Below are 20,549 nucleotides of genomic sequence, written 5' to 3'. Positions count from 1 at the left end.
CCTTTTATTATAAAAGTTTCAAACATTGAGAAAAAGAGAATTATATAATGAATACCAATACACCCATTGCTTGATTTAGCAACTGTTAATATTTGGCATGTCTGCTTCATCAATTTTTTTTTTTGCAGAAGTGATTTTATAGTAAACTTTAAAAATCATGGTTTTCATCTCTATTTACTTCAGTAAGATATTACTAGTAAATAAAACTTTATGCTAAATATCACCAAATACCTTTATGTATGTATGTATTTTCTCAGAGTAAATTTATTCATAATAGCTAAAAGTTGAAATGAGCCAAATAACATCCAAAAGTAAATCCATTAACACACTGTGGCATATTTATACTACAGAATATTCCTCAGCTATAAAAAGGAACAATCTCATACATGCTAATATCAAATTGTTCATTAAAGTGATTGTATCAATCTATATTCCTGCCAGTACTTTATGAGATCTTCCAATTCATTTGCCACTTCTGGGTTTTTAGATTTTTGTCATTCTGTTAACTATAATACTTAAAACAGTATTTAAAAAATAGAGCTGGTATAGGAATATACAAATTGATGAAAGAAAATAGAGAGCCAGGGATAAACTCACACTTTGGTAGAAACTAAGTAAATGCTACCGAATACCTTTATCACACTTACCAAAAATACCATCTAATACTTACCACATATTCCTTTTCATGCAAAACCTCTTGATAAGATCAAATTAAGGATCAGATGAGATCAAATTGAGGATGTCATGCTATATTTAATTATTTCTCTTGTTTCTTTTCATTTCTTTTAATGACTTTCTGTGCTAGTTCAGACAGTAAAGAATCTGCTTGCAATGCAGGAGACCTGGGTTCAATCCCTGGGTCAGGAAGATCCTCTGGAGAAGGGAATGGTAACCCATTCCAGTATTCTTGCCTGGAGAATCCCCTGGACAGAGGAGCCTGGAGGGCTACAGTCCATGAGGTCACAAAGAGCTGGACATTACTGAAGCGACTTAGCACACAGCACAATGACTATTTTTGATTTTTCAAAAAATTCTGCCAGATGTCTTTTATAATGTTTTGCCTCGTAGATTTCTCAGATTGTTTCCTCTGATGCTATTGAGTTTGTTCCTCTATACCTTGGATTTTGTGTAAATCAAAAATTAGATGTAAATAATTGATTATATTCAGGTTAAATATTTTCAAGAGGAAGTTTCTTAGATGATGTAGCATTATAATATTTCATCAGATTCCCACATGAAATACTGTATTTATTGATAGTCTATTTTATAGTGAACATTGCACTCAGAATTGGCAAATATCTCAGGAAAGAAGACCCATTAAATCTTTGCTCACACAGAAAACAAACAAAAAAAAAAAACAAAAAAACAAAAAAAAAGAAATATAAAAGAAGATATAAACTGCAACAAATATAAGATCGACAGAAACATTCCTTAACAAAGCTAAAATAATTCTTTCTACTTAAAAATATGACAAACAGTTTTAGAAAATCAATAGAAATGTTATATGACCAAAATGAGGAAATGGTGAAATAAAAACATAAAAAAATAAAAATAAGACATAAAAGAGGAAAAACAGAAAATTAGTGCAGCAGACCCAACACTGAGTAATAGCACTTCTACAGCTAGAGAACAGAGGAAATGGAAGAAAGACTATCAATGGACTAAATCAAGAACATTTCCTAAGTTGTGATTTCTGAAAGTCATGTAAGTTCACATTAAAGTGCTTCCTGAGACTTCTTAGGTCAGTGGATGACAGTATTGTGCTATTTGGTATGCTCAAGATAAATAATAGAGTCACAAGCTTTTACAGAGGTAAAAAAGTACCAGAAAGTAGAATGGTTTTCAACTTCTTTATAATGAACTGAAGTACAATTGAGAATTTCCTGAATGTAATATTATAGCTAACCATATCCTTCATGTAAAAAGCTAAAACAAAGATATTTAGCTTCTCAAAAATTTGAATGCTTCAGAAAACTGTTTAAAGCACAATATTTCTCTAAAAACAAAGAGCAAACAATGAAGGAAGAAGATATGGGCCACAGAAGACTGCAGATTCAAAACAACATGTAAAGACGGGCATTTGAGGTGACAGTTGTCAGTCTTGTACCAGAAGGAGAAGGTGATCAGTTCAGACTCTCCAACCAGACACAGATGTCTCTAGGTTGCTCTGCAAGAAGCCTGGGAAACCATGAGCTCTGACTGAGACTTGAACCCATGAGGCCAAAGCCCAAAGCCCACGGTCTTCCAACTGAGATCACACATCTGGTTTCAGGACTTAAGGTTTGTGTTGTCTCATCATGGAAAGAATTCAGTGAGAGACAAAAGTGATAGGTAGGAAGTGGATTTGTTTAGAGATAAACACTCCACAGACAGACTGAGCCATCTCAGAAGGTGAGAGCAGCCTCAAAATATGGTTTTGTTTGTTTTTATGAGCTGGGTAATTTTATAGGCTAATGAGTGGGACTCCAACTATTTTAGGGAAGGGCCAGAAGTTTACAGGAATTGAGCAACTAACCATTTTTGATCTTTGATGATCGGCCTCAGAATTGTCATGGTGTGTATGGATGAGTGTGTATTGATGGTGTGTATGGATTTAGCTCGCTGATGTGTTACAATGAGTGTAAACTGAGACTCAAGGTCTAGTGGAAGTCATCTCTTCTACCATCTTGGACCTATTAGGTTCTAATCAGTTTATGTTGTGTCAATGTAGGAAGTTCATCCTACTGCTAAAGAGAAGTGCTACACGTGAACCTGCATGGGGAGAGTGAATTAAGATCATGTATTCTGAGACAAAGCATGGAGAGCAAGTTTAGAATTAAACATATGCAGAGTCTCTTGGGCAGAGAGTCTCCTAGGCAGAAGAATTTTCAGCACTGGGACTCATTAAATTGCTTCTGTATCTATCAGGCAACTACTATATTTCCTGTGTGCTTCACAGCTCCTAATAAAACTTATGTTTTGTACCAAGAGAAGAAATGAAGGAAAGATATCTTTTACTTTCTTGAAAGCAAAAGACTAACAAATGGAACATTTTAAGTGATTTATTTGGTTAACGTTGCTCAAAAAACTCTTTGTATGATGATTTCATTTTCACGAAATTATTTGGATGATTGATGCACTGTTACCAAACTGATATCATGTTAACAAATTCCTTTAATCTCCTGTTTTCCACAAACTCTATAAGAGAACCAGGAATATATTTGCACAAAAAAGTTACTGCATAACAGGTAGATCATTAGTTCAAATTTACCGAGTGAACTTTTGGAGCTAAAATATTAATACATATGTGCTGACACTCCCTTTTCAAATACAGAAAAGATTAAAACCAACAAGTCATATGCTTTACCACAGTCTATGAACACAGACTGCTATGTCATTCCCCATAAACTGCTCTATGGAAGAGTTTCAGGTTTCATTTGAACCCTAATCCTACTGTGGTAAGAAAGTAGAGAAATGAGACAATACTGTGCTGTATCTTCTTATAGGCAGATGCTTGTGTCTTGCTTGACTAGGATAGTAAAACATTTCTTGGAAAAAAGAGGAAAATTAAATTATTCATTATCTTTTATAAAATTATGGGTTTATTTTGTATTTTTAGCTAAAAGTATGTTATAAGGACATTTCCTATAAAAAAAGAAGGGAAAAAATAAAATTAAAAAACTTTAGTTTTGCTCATTTTCTGTTTCAGAGTGAGAAAAAAAAATCTAGTTATACCAAAGTACAACAGACTTCCCCTGTGACTTCTGCCTCTGAACCTTCCAATTTACACACTAATGGTTCCTGGGGCTTTGAAATGCCCCAGAGCATAAAGATCCCTATCGTTCTAGATCCTCTCTGCACTGTCATCCAGGCTTCTCTTCAGAGAGACTACCCTTGCCTTGTTATCTCCATAAAAACCCCCTCTTCAGGGCAATTGAGGTCCTTTGGTGTTAATTAGGAAAGGACCAAGTTTAGGAGAGATTCCCCATTTTCCTCTCTCACGTGCATTACTCTCTTTGTTTATGACATTGGAGGGAGTCACCGACAGCCCACCAGCTTCAGGCTGGACCTTCTCCAGGAACAAAAGGAAGAGGACAAACGACACACAGAAATTACAGAGCAGAATGTTTTGCTGGAATTAGACTATCTGTCTCTTTTACTTTTGTACTCAGACTCCAACATTAGTTTCTTTGACTCTACACTCGGCAACAGGCCACTAAAATAATGAGTAAGAGTTTTCATATCTTATTTCCTCTGACCTTCTTTCATTTCTTAGTTTGTTCATTGAATTGCTAATAAGTAATTTTTTTTTTTTTTTTGTCTTCCAGAGAATGTAGATATACAAAGGGCTAAAGAAGAATCAGCTCTATTCTTAGGGGCTTCCCTGGTGGCTCAGAGGTTAAATGATGCTAGGGCAGATTGGAGATGAACACATGCCACATATTAGCAAATTCAAAGTTAAATGGACCACAAAACTATACAAAATCAAATGCTTAAAATATATTAGAGTTATCTAATAGATATCCCACAGAAAATAAATTTTGAATAAAATAACAGGCAGTTATATATAAGGGCATACAAAATAAAATAGATAAAATATATTCATATCCTTGACCCAAAAAGTAAAGAAGATTATGAACTGCAGTAAGTTATTCAAATAAAAATGTCCTGAAGGGGAAAAAAACAGTCTGAACTAAATAAAGTAAATATATATGTAGAGATATAGAGAGAAAATAGAAAGACATGGCAAGCAAGAAGAAATGGGGAGGGCGGGGAACAGACCAAGAAGCAGATAATAACATAGTAGAAAACCATTCCATCATCCAATTTAAGCCCAAAACAAGATGATTTAATCAGCTGTAGTAGGATAGGCGTATATAGAAAAGTCAAAAGTTGACGTGGTAAAGATTTAAAGTTGAATATGAATGAATGTCCACTCAAAATTTTATTTGTTATGATAGCAGGCACTAGGAACCCACTTCTGCACTGCCACTGAGCTAACTGTGTTCTAAGAATGGCAGTGAAATATGGTATTTTTTGATATTGTATGTATAAAGATAAGTATGACACACAATTTAGTCCAAAGAATTAGGTAGAGAGTTTACGGGCATAAAGTGACTTTGTTCTAAGTTGAATCAATTTGGTTTTATTTATTATACATCTCTTACATAAGTGTTCAATAGCAATGCAAGAAAGAGAATAATAAATTAATCCTAAGACGTCCATAAGATATAATCATAATCAAAAGGTAGGAATTATGCAAGGTTTGGTGAAATAAATGCCTATATACATGAACAGAGGGTATCTTAAGAAGAAAATAAGTATGTGGGGATGTATGTATATATACAAACTATCAGAAGAGAAAGATAAAAAAAACACACTTCAAATAAAGAATGATAGAACCTTCATAGAGGAAGGCTGAATCTTGCCAAAAGAGGGAAAATTTTCCCGGCAGTAATAAACCAGATAAAGAAATTGTAACTTTTCCCAGTATTGAAAATCTAGTTTTAAAAATACTCTTTTCTCCAGATCATTTAGGAATTGAGTAACTATTACAATAGCTAATTAAAATGTGAATCATTGTGGTTCTCCTACTGAGTGAAGTGAAGTGAAAGTCACTCAGTTGTGTCTGACTCTTTGCGACCAAATGGATAGTCCGTGGAATTTTCCAGGCCAGAATACTGGAGTGGGTAGTTGTTCTTTTCTCCAGGGGATCTTCCCAACCCAGGGATTGAACCCAGGTCTCCCACATTGCAGGCGGATTCCTTACCAGCTGAGCCACAAAGGAAGCCTTCTTTTACTGAATACAAGTCAAATATCCAGGTACTGGAATTTTAGGATGAACCTGGATGTAATCTTCTACATCTTTCATAAATGGATCTGGAGGAGAAAGTGGGAGTAATTCAAAAGAGCTACATTCACAAGGTGCTATATTAACCTGTGTAAAGTATGGGAGATAGATATGACTAAGTAATGTATTGTTTCTAAGCTCTATTGATCAAGAGGACAACTGAATTCATCATCTGTGGTGGCATCTAAGAGGTGGATAAGTCAAATCTGGCCCAGGTATTTAAAAACCATAGAGACAAGAGACCCCAAAATGTTCTATCAAGCCTGAGATTTTGGGGAGTAATTTGGGAGAAGTTGAACTTTATCAGGATTAATGAATGCCAATAGCTATCAACCACTTCCAACCAGCTTCAGAAACATTCAGGAAATTTATTCACAGAAAAGGAAAAGAAGTAAATTTATCTTAGAATGACACCGCAACTTTCTCTCCAGGGCAAGGTATTGTACAAATGAGCAATTTTTTCTTTATGTGTATCATAGTACAGCTACCTCAGAATCTAAAGGAAGAATATACAAACTCTCAAAGTTTTATAATATTTTCATCTTTAATTTTTATAGGAAAATTTCCTCAGCATATTTTATTTTCTCTATTCTTTTATTCTCTTTAAAATTACTCTATTTTTAATTCTCACTAAAACTTATTTTCTTAATAATATTTATGTTTTGTGTTTTGCTTTAAGTAGTTTTCCTATAGCCAGTATATAAAATTTCTATGCAATTTCTCTCTGTTTATTTTTAAACTTTTAAGCTTTGGTCACACATTTTCATTAAAAGTTTCAAATTTTATTAGCATGATAGGCATACAGAATGGTTAGAGGCTGTACATGATTTTTTTTTTCCAGTTTTGCTGAATTGCAGTAGAGATGGATGTAACCAATGAAAGCACCCAGGGAAATTTCATCCTTTTGGGATTTTCTGATCGGCCCCATCTGGAGAGAATCCTCTTCGTGGTTATCTTGATTGCATATCTCCTGACCCTTGTGGGCAACACCACCATCATTCTGGTGTCTCGGCTGGACCCTCACCTCCACACTCCCATGTACTTCTTCCTCACCCATCTCTCCTTCCTGGACCTTAGTTTCACCACCAGCTCCATCCCTCAGCTTCTGTATAACCTAAATGGATATGACAAGACCATCAGCTACACAGGCTGCGCCATCCAGCTCTTCCTATTCCTGGGTCTGGGTGGTGTGGAATGTCTACTCCTGGCAGTCATGGCATATGACCGGTTTGTTGCAGTTTGCAAGCCCCTGCACTACATGGCGATCATGAATCCACAGTTATGCTTGGGTTTAGTGTCCCTTGCTTGGGGCTGTGGGGTGGCCAACTCTTTGATCATGTCTCCAATGACCCTGTGGTTACCCCGCTGCGGGTACCAGAAGGTAGACCACTTCCTGTGTGAGATGCCTGCCCTAATTCGGATGGCCTGTGTGAATACAGCTGCCGTTGAAGGCATTGCCTTTATTCTTGCCATAGGTATTGTGCCGTCACCCTTAGTGTTTATCCTGATCTCCTATGGCTACATTGTGAGGGCTGTACTACGTATTCAGTCATCTTCCGGGAGACACAAAGTCTTCAACACCTGTGGCTCCCATCTCACAGTGGTCTCACTTTTCTATGGAAATATTATTTACATGTACATGCAACCAGGAGCCAGCTCCTCCAAGGACCAAGGCAAATTCCTCACCCTCTTCTACAACATTGTCACCCCACTCCTGAATCCTCTGATCTATACCCTCAGAAACAAAGAGGTGAAGGGGGCATTGAGAAGACTGACTTTGGTAAATTTCAGTTTAAGAAAGAAATTATAATAAAAGACAATGTTAGGAATTCCCTTTTAAATGTTTTGTTCTTAAACAAAAAATTAATGGAATCTAATTATCCACTTTTTAGAAATCTTGGTAATATGCTATTAGGAACAAGGAACAAGAATTTGCATCCTACTTTCATTGTCCTACAACAAAACCCCAAACAACAATAACAACAAAAATAAAAACTCTTTAAGCAAAGTTTGTCTATAATTCCTTTTTATCTGTTCATTAATTCAATGCCAATTATTGAATGACTTTTCTGCTTCAAGCACTATATTCTAGGTGCTGGAATTAAATTTCTGATCAATATTGACTAGGTCCCTGTGTTTGTAAAATTTCCCTACTGTGTGTGCCAGTAATAATAAATGACAATAAACATATAAAAAACACTCATTTAATGTTGTGAAAAAGTAAAGAATTATATGTTGGAAAGTAACCATTTAGCTGTTTAAATGAGATATTCCCTGGAGGTATTTGGTGAGATATTTCAGCTGCATGTGATCATGAAAAGGGAGACCTGCAGCAATCATGCCAGGAGAAGGAATGTCAAGTTCAGACTTCCTAAGGTAAGAGTAAGCTTGGCATGCATTCAAATCAGAATAATGAGCATTATATGTGGATTCTATCATTGACAATAACTGTATATACTACTATCAGATAGTTAAGAAAAGGCCAGAGCATGAAAATTTTACAGACAATGTTAAAGAGTAGGGAATTTTAGTGTAAGCACAGGAAACTGTTTAGAAAGTAAACAATCTGACTTACAGTGTTACACATCCACTTCATCTGCTCTGCAGAGAATGAATGTTTTGGAACAAAGGTGAATCAAGAATCTATTGCAATAAATCAGGAAACATTAGGTAATGTTTCACAGTAAGCATTAACAGTGAAAAGAGAAAAATTGTAATTTGACTGTGTGTTTTATAAGATCAAACCAAGGGTTTTCTGATGTAATTTATGGAGTGGAAAGAGATAAGAATCAAGAATAATTTCTTGGCTTGTGAATTGAGCAATTAGTGCTTAAAGGAAGTGACTGGTTTGTGCCTGCAAAGTCACTTCAGTCATGTCCAGCTCTTTGCAACCCTATGGGCTGCAGCTCACCCAGGCATCTCTGTCTATGGGATTCTCCAGACAAGAGTATTAGAGTGATTTCCCAGGGTCCTCCTTTGAACCTGTGTGTGACTGGAGTAAAAGCAACCATCTCATCCTGTCATCCCCTACTCCTCCTCCCTTCTATCTTTCTCAGCATCAGAGTCTTGTCCAATGAATCAGCTCATCACATCAAGTGGCCAAAGTTTTGGAGCTTCAGTCATAGCATCAGTCCTTCCAATGAATATTCAGGGTTGATTTCTTTTAGGATTCACTGGTTTGATCTCATTGCTATCCAAGAGACTCTCAAGAGTCTTCTCTGGCACTACAGTTTGAAAGCATCTATCCTTTGGTGCTCAGCTTTCTTTATGGTCCAAATAACACATTTGTACATGACTACTGAAAAACCATAGCTTTGACTATACAGACATTTATCAGCAAAGTGATATCTCTGTTTTTTAATACATTGTCTAGGTTTGTCACAGCTTTTCTTCCAAGGAGCAAGCATCTTTTAATTTCATGGCTACAGTCACCATCTGCAGTGATTTTGGAGTGCAAGAAAATAAAGTCTCTCACTATTTCATTGTTTCCCCATCATTTGAAGTGATGGGACCAAATGCCATGATCTTAGCATTTCAAATGTTAGGTTTTAAGCCAGCTTTTCCACTCTTCTCTTTCACTTTCATCAAGATGTTCATTAGTTCCTCTTCACTTTCTGCCATTAGGGTGGTATCATCTTTATAACTGAGGTTGTTGAATTTTCTCCTGACAATTTTGATTCCAGCTTGTGATTCATCCAGGATTTCTTATGATGTACTCTGAACATAAGTTAAATAAGCAAGGTGACCCCCCAAAAGATGTCCTTTTCATTATAGAGGACTGGAATGCAAAAGTAGGATGTCAGGAAACACCTGGAGTAACAGGAAAATTTGGGCTTGAAGTACAAAATGAAGCAGGGCAAAGGCTGCTTTAGAGCTCTGCCAAGGGAACACACAGCTCATAGAAAACACCCTCTTCCATCAACACAAGAGAAGACTCTACATGTGGACATCACCAGATGGTCAACACTGAAATCAGACTGGTTACATTCTTTGCAGCCTAAGAAGGAGAAGCTCTATACAGTCAGCAAAAACAAGACTGGTAGCTGACTGTGGCTCAGATCATGAACTCCTTATTGCCAAATTCAGACTGAAATTGAAGAAAGTGGAGAAAACAACTAGACCATTCAGGTGTGGCCTAAATCAAATCCCTAGGGCTATACAGTGGAAGTGAGAAATAGATTTAAGGGCATAGTTCTGAAAGACAGAGTACCTGATGAACTATGGATGGAGGTTTGTGACATTGTACAGGAGACAGGAATCAAGACCATCCCCAAGAAAAAGGAATGCAAAAAAGCAAAATGGCTGTCTGAGGACGCCTTACAAATAGCTATGAAAAGAAAGGAAGCTAAAAGCAAAGGAGAAAAGGAAAGATATATCCATTTGAATTCCAGAGAATTCCAAAGAATAGCAAGGAGAGATAAGAAAGCCTTCCTCAGCAATCAATGCAAAGAAATAGAGGAAAAGAACAAAATGGGGAAGACTAGAGATCTCTTCAAGAAAATTAGAGATACCAAGGGAACATTTCATGCAAAAATGGGCTCGATAAAGGACAGAAATTGTTGGGACCTAACAGAAGCAGAAGATATTAAGAAGACATAGCAAGAATACACAGAAAAATGGTACAAAAAAGATCTTCACGATCCTGATAATCACGATGTTGTGATTACTCATCTAGAGCCAGACATCCTGGAATGTGAAGTCAAGTGGTCCTTAAGAAGCAGTACTATGAACAAAACTAGTGAAGGTGATGAAATTCCAGTTGAGCTATTTCAAATCATAAAAGATGATATTGTGAAAGTGCTGCACTCAAAATGCCAGCAAATTTGGAAAACTCAGCAGTGGCCACAAGACTGGAAAAGGTCAGTTTTAATTCCAATCCCAAAGAAAGGCAATGCCAAAGAATGCTCAAACTACCGCACAATTGCACTCATCTCACACGCTAGTAAAGTAATGCTTAAAATTCTCCAAGCCAGGCTTCAGCAACATGTGAGCCATGAACTTCCTGATGTTCAAGCTGGTTTTAGAAAAGGCAGAGGAACCAGAGATCAAATTGTCAACATCCGCTTGATCATGGAAAAAGCAAGAGGGTTCCAGAAAAACATCTATTTCTGCTTTATTGACTATACCAAAGCCTTTGACTGTGTGGATCACAAGAAACTGGAAAATTCTGGGAGGGTTGTCTCTTGCTTTGCTCATTTCCCCCTGAATTGCTTGGCAACTGTGCATCTTTTATGAGTCTATGTAAATTTTTGAATTGTTTAATCTAGCTTTGTGAAAAATGTCATGGATATTTTGATTGGGATTGCATTAAATTTATCGATTGATTTGGTTGTTATGAACATTTTATAAATATTAATTCTTTCAATCCAAGTACTTGATATATTTCTCACCATCTTTTGAATTCATCTTCAGTTTTCTTTATCAATGTTTTATAGTTTTCAGTTTATAAATCTTTTATCTCCTTGGTCAGGTTTATTCTTAAATATTTTATTATATGATGTGATTTTATTTCTTAAAATTTTCATCAGTGTAGAGTTGATTTATAATGTTGTATTGATTTCTGTTGTAATGCAAGGTGAATCAGTTATATATTGACATATATCCACCTTTCTTTAGATTCTTTCCCCATGTAGGTCATTAATGTGTATTAAGGAGACTCCCTGTGCTATACAGTTGTGTCCTCATTAGTTGTCTATGTTATATATATATATATAGTAATGTGTATATTTCAATCACCTCTCTGATATTTCATTATTAGTATGTAGAAATATGACAGATTTCTGTGTATTAACTTTGTATCCTGCAATTTTACCAAATTCATTCTGGTAGTAGTTTTTTGATGGTGTCTTTAAGATTTTCTTTGTTAAGTATCATGTCATCTGTAAAGATTGAGAGCCTCACTTGTTCCTTTCCAATTTTGATTCCTTTTTATTTATTATTCTTGTCTGGTGCTATGGCTAGTACTTCCAAAACTCTGTTTAAAAATAGTGGTGAGAATGGATATCCTTATATTGCCCCAGTTTTTAGTAGGAAGGCTCTCACCTTTTCACTATTGAGTATTGTGTTGGCTGTAGATTTGTCATAATTGTCTTTTATTATTCTTGAAGTCCTTTGCTAAAATAAATGTTGATAATTTTTTGCATCTACATTTAATAGGGATATTGGTTTAGAGGTTTCTGTTTTTCTTGTCGTTTCCTTGTATGACTTTGGAATAAGTGTTATTCTGGTCTTATAAGAGTTTGGAAGTGTTTCATCCCCTTCAGTTTTTTAGAAGAGTTTTAGAAGAATTGGCATTAATTATTCTGGTGGTTTAGTCCCTAAGTCAAGTCCAACCCCTCCCGACCCCATGGACTATAGCCCGCCAGACTCCTTTGTCCATGTGATTCTCCAGGCAAGAATACTAGAGTGGGTTGCCATTTCCTTCTCCAGGGGATCTTCCCAACCCAGGAATCAAACCTGGGTCCCTTGCACTGCAGGCAGATGATTTACTGACTGAGCTTGAGGGAAGAATTAGTTATAATTTAATGTTTAGCAGAACTGGAAAGTGAAGAAAAGAGTTTCTTGGAGTTTTCTGTGTTGGGAGATTTTTGGTTACTAGTTCATTCTCAATATTAATTACTGATCTGTTGAGATTTTCTGCTTTTTTCTAATTCAGTCTTTGTAGCTTATGTGTTTCTGGGAATTTATCCCTATTTTCTAGGTTATCTAATTTGTTCACTTACAGTTGCTCATTGTAGTCTTTTATGATTGTTTACATTTCTTTGTATCTAGTGTAAGGTCTTATCTTTCTTTTGCATCTAATTTTATTTTTCTGAATACTTTCTCTTTTTTTCTTAGTCTAGCTGAAGGTTTGTCAATTTTGTTTATCTTTTCTAAAACCAGTTCTTAGTTTCATTAATCCATTCTATTGTTTTTCTAGTCCCTAATTCACCTTTAATTTTTTATTGTTATTTCCATTCTTCTGTTATCATTTTGCTTAATGTGTTCTTCTTTTTATAGTTTTTAGAAGTGAAAAGTTAAATTGTATATTTGAGATATTCCTGATTTCTTAATGTTATACATTTATTACTTTAAAATAGCTCTTCAGAGATGCTTTTGCTGCATTCCATAAGTTCTGATATGTTATGATTTCATTTTATTTATTTGAGAATTTTAAAATTCCCTTTTTAAATTTTTTATTTATTTTTTAATTTTTATTTTTGCTTTATTTTACTTTACAATACTGTATCGGTTTCACCATACATTGACATGAATCTTCCACGGGTGTACATGAGTTCCCAATCCTGAACCCCCCTCCCACCTCCCACCCCATATCATATCTCTAGATCATCCCCGTGCACCAGCCTCAAGCATCCTGTATCTTGCATCGAACATAGACTGGCGATTCATTTCTTTCATGATAGTATACATGTTTTGGTGCCATTCTCCCAAATTTTTGACCCATTGTTTCTCAGAAGTGTGTTTAGTTTTTACATATTTGTAAATTTTCCAACTTTCCTTTTGTTGTTCAAGTTTCCTACCACTGTGGTCAGAAAAGATAGTTGGTATGAATCCAACCTTCTTAAATTTGTTAAGATTTGTTTTGTGTCCATTCATATGATTTATCCTGGAGAATATTCTGTGTGCACTTGAGAGGAATGTGTATTCTGATTCTGTTAGATGGATTATTATACATATGTCTGTTAAGTCCACTTGTAATGTATCCAGTTACAACATTCCTTTGTTGATTTTCTGTGGATAAGATATCCATTGTTGATAGTAGATTATTGAAGCCACATTATTATTATTATACACTTGTCTATTTTTATCTTTAGGTCTGATGGTATTTGCTTAATATATTTAGGTTACTTAGGTGCTTTTATGTTGAGTGAATATATATTTACTATTGTTATATCTTCTTAAAATAGTGACCTCTTTTTTATTGAAGTACAGTGTTGTGTAATAATAAAAATATTTTTTCCAATTTTTTAATTATAGGTTATTATGAGTTATTAAATAAAGTTTTTTATGTTGCATAGCATAGCATTGCTTTTTATAAAAGTTATACATGACTATTTTGTTTATAGTCATGTGTATCTGTTAATCCCATACCTCTAATTTGTCCCTTTTCCATCTTTAGTAACCATAAGATTGTTTTCAATGTCTGTAAGTCTGGTTTTCTTTTATATAAATCTATTTTTATTTATTTTTTTAGGTTCCACATATAAATGTTATCCTATAATATTTGTCTTTATCTGAATTACTTCATTCAGTATGATAATCTCTATATCCATCCATATTGCTGCAAATGATAATATTCCATTATTTCTTATGGCCAAGTAGTATTCCATCATGTGTATATGTGTGTGTATACACACACGTATAAATACATACCATATATACATATATGTAAATACATATACATATATAGTATGTATTTATATATATGTGTGTGTGTATATGATTACACACACACATAGTATGGGGCTTACCCCAGGTGGCAGTAGTGGTAAAGAATCCACCTGCCAATGCAGGAGACATAAGAGATGTGGGTTCAGTCCCTAGGTTGGGAAGATCCCATGGCAGAAGGAGAGGAAACTCACTCTAGAATTCTTACCTGGAGAATCTCATGAACAGAGGAGCCTGACAGGCTACAGTCCACAGGGTCACAAAGAGTCAGATATGACTGAAATAGCTTAACATGCACATACGTGTCTTGGAAGAGATATGGAAGAATAACTTTTTGATTGAAGGATGTGAAATAATTTATCAGGCAATATATACAAACATTAATTTTGAAGGAAATGACTGATAACTATTACCACAATAATGTTAATTTTTAATAAATATCAGCATTAAGAGTGTGAGAACTCATATCAAGGAAGGCTAATATAGTTGTAGCACAAGTAATTGGAAATGAATTTTGTCAATATTTTATAAACAACTACTAAAATTAACAACGAAATGCCTAATTCATTATTCTTTTTTTAAAAAAATAGACAAACTGTTTAAATGCAACTTCGGAAAGAATGAAGTAAAAATGGACAGTAAATATGTTAGGAATCACACAACTTTGCTGGTAATCAAAAATAGGCAAAATAAATAGCAACAAGACTATACAGATACACTCATCATATGCACAGAAATATATTATTTTGAAAATTGTGCATTTTTTAAGGTTGTGAAATTAAAGGAATTCATTCTTGAATGAGTTGAACTACTAAAATTATTTAGAAAACACTTTGGCATTATCTATTGTAGTGGGTTGAAAGATGGCCCCCCAAAATTCATGTTCTTTTGGAACATGTGAATGTGACCTTTGGAAATAGAGCTTGGCATTTGTACTTAGTTTGGGATCTCAAGATGAAATCATCGTGGATTTAGGGTGGGTTCAAAATCAAATGAGTAATGTTTGTATAAGAGAAAAGAGCACATTAAAATATGCAAAGGAAAGAAGACCAAGTGAAGAAAAAGAAAGATCAGAGTTATGCTACACAAGTCAAGGAATGTGAGAAACAATCAGAAGTCAAAGAGTCTGGAAAGATTGACACTTGAGCATTCGCAGGTAGCCTAGACCAGTCAAAAACTTGAAATAGAATGTCTGAACTACAGAGTTGTGAGAAAGTAAATTTCTATTGTTTTAATCATTCAAAGTTTGTTTTGATTTTTTATGGTGACCCTAGTAATCGAATACACATTATTAATTTTAAAATGTGCATAACTTCTCCCTAGCAAATATACTCACAGACATATTTTTTAATATAATTTTATTTATTTTAATTGGAGGTTAATTACTTTACAATATTGTATTGGTTTTGCCATACATCAACATGAATCTGTCACAGGTATAAACATGTTCCCCATCCTGAACCCCCCTCCCTCCTCCCTCCCCGTACCATCCCTCTGGGTCGTCTCAAAACCACAATGAGGTACCATTTCACTCCAGTCAGAATGGCTGCGAATCCAAAAGTCTACAAGCAATAAATGCTGGGGAGGGTGTGAAGAAAAGGGAACCCTCTTACACTGTTGGTGGGAATGCAAACTAGTACAGCCACTATGGAGAATAGTGTGGAGATTCTTTAAAAACCTGGAAATAGAAATGCCTTATGACCCAGCAATCCCACTTTTGGGCATACACAAGGAAATCAGAACTGAAAGAGACACATGTACTCCGATGTGCATCACAGCACTGTTTATAATATCCAGGACATGGAAGGAAACTAGATGTCCATCAGCAGATGAATGGATAAGAAAGCTGTGGTACATTTACACAATGGAGTATTACTCAGCCATTAAGAAGAATATATTTGAATCAGTTCTAAAGAGGTTGATGAAACTGGAGCTGATTATACAGAGTGAAGTAAGCCAGAAAGAAAAACACCAATACAGTATACTAACACATATATATGGAATTTAGAAAGATGGTAATGATAACCCTGTATGCAAGACAGCAAAAGAGACACTGATGTATAGAACAGACATATTATTTTAAATCTTGTTTATTTTTACTAAGATATATGTATACAAGTATTGATAGTGTAGTTGTTTATAATAGTGAAGAACAGAAATGCTCCAATGTCTAATACATTTGAATGTTAAATAATTTATGCATATTGATGCTATAAAAGTTTATAAAGGTCAAAATAAATTAAAATTAAAATTTTGGGAAAAATCTGACAAGCAAAATGTTAAGTAAAGAAAAAAGACTGAATAGATATACTACTTTTTTTCAATGTATATTTGGTTAAAGAAATTAAAAATTAGGTCATATTCAAGTCTTTAATCCATTTTTGGTTGATTTATATGTATGGTATGACATAGTCGTCTAGTTCTCTTTTTTAGTGTGTGGCTTTTTAGGACTGCAGTACTATACCGCTGCAGGTCTTATATAGACACTGCTGCTGCTGCTGCTGCTAAGTCGCTTCAGTCATGTCCGACTCTGCGGGACGCCGCAGACAGGGCCCTACTGTCTCTGGGATTCTCCAGGCAAGAACACTGGTGTGGGTTGCCATTTCCTTCTCCAATACATGAAAGTGAAAAGTGAAAGTGAAGTCACTCAGTCGTGCCCGACTCTGTGTGACCCCATGGACTGCAGCCTACCAGGCTCCTCTGTCCACGGGATTTTCCAGGCAAGAATATTGGAGTGGGGTGCCATTGCCTTCACACAAGGGTTAAATATCTTTAATCTAGCTGATGTATTTCTAATTTACATTTAAAAGGCAAAAACCACTGAAAAGATAAGTGAAAGTACAAAATAAATGATGTGGAGTAATAATATTTCTTAATAATAAAATTACTCAATGAAAGCTTTATAAATTCAAATATGCAATTTATGGCCACAACATAGAACTTAAGAGAATTAATGGATGGGCTATTTTTTAATATATTGCTAAAGGTCATGTATTCAAATATGTCAATAAGTCAAATATGTAAAAATATATAAAGATCAGAAATAATAAATGGGTAAGTATAGTATGAAATAATCCAAAATAAAAATGTTTACATAACACACACACAAGGAAAGTTTACAAATCAACTAAAACTAAATGAATAAATATATCTCTTAATTATAATAAGGTCTCTATCATTTGCTAACTTAATAAAATAAAAAGTATTAAATCATATATACTAAATTTATGATTTGGATTGTATAAACTATACATATACATACATGCATTTATTTGTTATAAATGTACATAACTCATCAATCTGATAAGAACAGAAACATTAAAAAATAATTATTCCCTTGGATTCATTATTTTCACCTGTGAAAATTTATCAAGAAAAAAATATTTTGCACAAAGTGGGACCCTTAATAGAAATAAATCTATAAATTGAAAAGAAATGCTATGACAAATTTAAAAAATAATTAAGTATACTGGTATTATTAGTTAAGACAAATTACTCTAGGTAATTAGCTAAATATTATCCAAGCTTAACTATTGTGGTTATAGCAATTAGTAAAACAAAGACACACCAGTTCCTGGATAAAATGGTGAGAATAAGAAGAAACTCTTGTGTTTGTGAGCCACACTTGAATCATATGTTCAAAATTAAATATGTTACAGTAACAATTGAAAAAAGAAAGTTCTGACCAATGTATTATAAATATTGACTTAAATATTGTTACAACTCAGTGGTTTAGGGAAAATTACTTTAAAATGTAGTGATCAATATAGTGAAAATGAGTATACTACCCAAAGCAATCTACAGATTCAATGCAATCCCTATCAAGCTACCAGCGGTATTTTTCACAGAGCTAGAACAAATAATTTCAAGATTTGTATGGAAATACAAAAAACCTTGAATAGCCAAAGCAATCTTGAGAAAGAAGAATGGAACTAGAAGGAATCAACTTACCTGACTTCAGGCTCTACTACAAAGCCACAGTCATCAAGACAGTATGGTACTTGCACAAAGACAGAAATATAGATCAATGGAACAAATTAGAAAGCCCAGAGATAAGTCCACACACATATGGACACCTTATCTTTGACAAAGGAGGCAAGAATATACAATGGAGTAAAGACAATCTCTTTAACAAGTGGTGCTGGGAAAACTGGTCAACCACTTGTAAAGGAATGAAACTAGATCACTTTCTAATACCACACACAAAAATAAACTTAAAATGGATTAAAGATCTAAACATAAGACTAGAAACTATAAAACTCCTAGAGGAAAACATAGGCAAAACACTCTCCGACATACCTCACAGCAGGATCCTCTATGATCCACCTCCCAGAATTCTGGAAATAAAAACAAAAATAAACAAATGGGATCTAATTAAAATTAAAAGCTTCTGCATAACAAAGGAAAATATAAGCAAGGTGAAAAGACAGCCTTCAGAATGGAAGAAAATAATAGCAAATGAAGCAACTGACAAACAGCTAATCTCAAAAATATACAAGCAACTTATGCAACTCAATTCCAGAAAAATAAACGACCCAATCAAAAAATGGGCCAAAGAACTAAATAGACATTTCTCCAAAGAAGACATACAGATGGCTAACAAACACATGAAAAGATGCTCAACATCACTTATTATCAGAGAAATGCAAATCAAAACCACAATGAGGTACCACTTCACACCAGTCAGAATGGCTGTGATCCAAAAGTCTGCAAGCAATAAATGCTGGAGAGGGTGTGGAGAAAAGGGAACCCTCTTGCACTGTTGGTGGGAATGCAAACTAGTACAGCCACTATGGAAAACAGTGTGGAGATTCCTTAAAAAATTGCAAATAGAACTGCCTTATGACCCAGCAATCCCACTGCTGGGCATACACACTGAGGAAACCAGAATTGAAAGAGATATGTGTACCCCAGTGTTCATCACAGCACTGTTTATAATAGCCAGGACATGGAAACAACCTAGATGCCCATCAGCAGATGAATGGATAAGAAAGCTGTGGTACATATACACAATGAAGTATTACCCTGTCATTAAAAAGAATACATTTGAATCAGTTCTAATGAGATGGATGAAACTGGAGCCGATTATACAGAGTGAAGTAAGCCAGAAAGAAAAACACCAATACAGTATACGAACACATATATATGGAATTTAGAAAGATGGTAATGATGACCCTGTATGCGAGCCAGCAAAAGAGACACAGATGTGTAGAGCGGACTTTTGGACTCTGAGGGAGAGGGAGAGGATGGGATGATTTGGGAGAATGGCATTGAAACATGTATACTATCATGTAAGAAATGAATCGCCAGTCTATGTTTGATGCAGGATACAGGATGCTTGGGGCTGGTGCACGGGGATGATCCAGAGAGATGATATGGGATGGGAGGAGGGAGGGGGGTTCATGTTTGGAAACTCATGTACACCAGTGGTGGATTCATGTCAATGTATGGCAAAACCAATACAGTATTGTAAAGTAAAATAAAGGAAAATAAAAATTTATAAAAAAATAAAATGTAGTAGAGAATCAGTATTACTTAGGATTCACATTTTTTTCTATTGTCTAAGTTTTTTTAAAGACAGTTATTTTTTATATTGATTACTGATTGGCAAATTGCTGACACTGCATTTTTGTTAAAAAATTGGTGAGGATCTTATGAAGCATAGAAGGAAGGCACGCTATGTTTCATTAGCAGTCCACTAAAGATAAGGTGAAGTGGTTTGACCATGAGATGTCTACAGAAAAGTACCATTTGTTGACTATATATTTCTCATCTCTGTTACTGTAAAATCCTTCTGTAACTAAGGTCAATTCTTTCTTCTCCTATTCTCAGTAGATATCAACTTATTTGGTTATTTTTCTTCTCAATACTTTCCTGAGGGCTCCAGACATCTCTTTGTTTCTCAGGCTGTAGATGAGGGGATTGAGCATGGGAGTGAGGATGGTGTAGAAGATAGAGACCACTTTGTCCTGATCAGCAGTGTGATAGGATTTGGGGAGAAAATATTTGATGATGGCAGTTCCATAGAAAAGAATCACCACAATCATATGGGAAGAACAAGTTGACAAAGCCTTCCTCATCCCCATGTTTAATTCTAATTTTAAAACAGTGGAGAGAATCTGCCCATATGAGGCCATGATGGCAGATATTGGAAAGAGGAGAAATATAACACCACTGATAAAAAGACCATTTTCATAAAGAGAAGTGTCAGCACAAACAAGTTTCAGGAGAGCTGGGATCTCACAAAAGAAATGATGGATTTCTCTGGAGCCACAAAAAGGAAGATTCAGAACATAGACAACATGGATGAAGGCATTGATAAGTGCACCCA

The 20,549-nt window shown here is 34.9% G+C and overlaps 1 protein-coding gene across 1 annotated transcript; it reads left to right on the top strand.

Annotated features, from left to right (window-relative positions):
• LOC102169955 (olfactory receptor 2W3-like) lies at positions 6,693-20,283 on the top strand. The gene is made up of 2 exons (XM_005682848.2): positions 6,693-7,610; positions 20,125-20,283. Exons 1-2 carry the CDS (start codon positions 6,693-6,695, stop codon positions 20,281-20,283), a joined length of 1,077 nt encoding a protein of 358 aa, XP_005682905.2.

This window comes from Capra hircus, chromosome 7 (genome assembly GCF_001704415.2).
Source record: "Capra hircus breed San Clemente chromosome 7, ASM170441v1, whole genome shotgun sequence".
Classification (NCBI taxonomy): domain Eukaryota; kingdom Metazoa; phylum Chordata; class Mammalia; order Artiodactyla; family Bovidae; genus Capra; species Capra hircus.
Note: the sequence above shows the minus strand (reverse complement) of the source record. Positions and strands in the feature narration are given on the sequence as shown.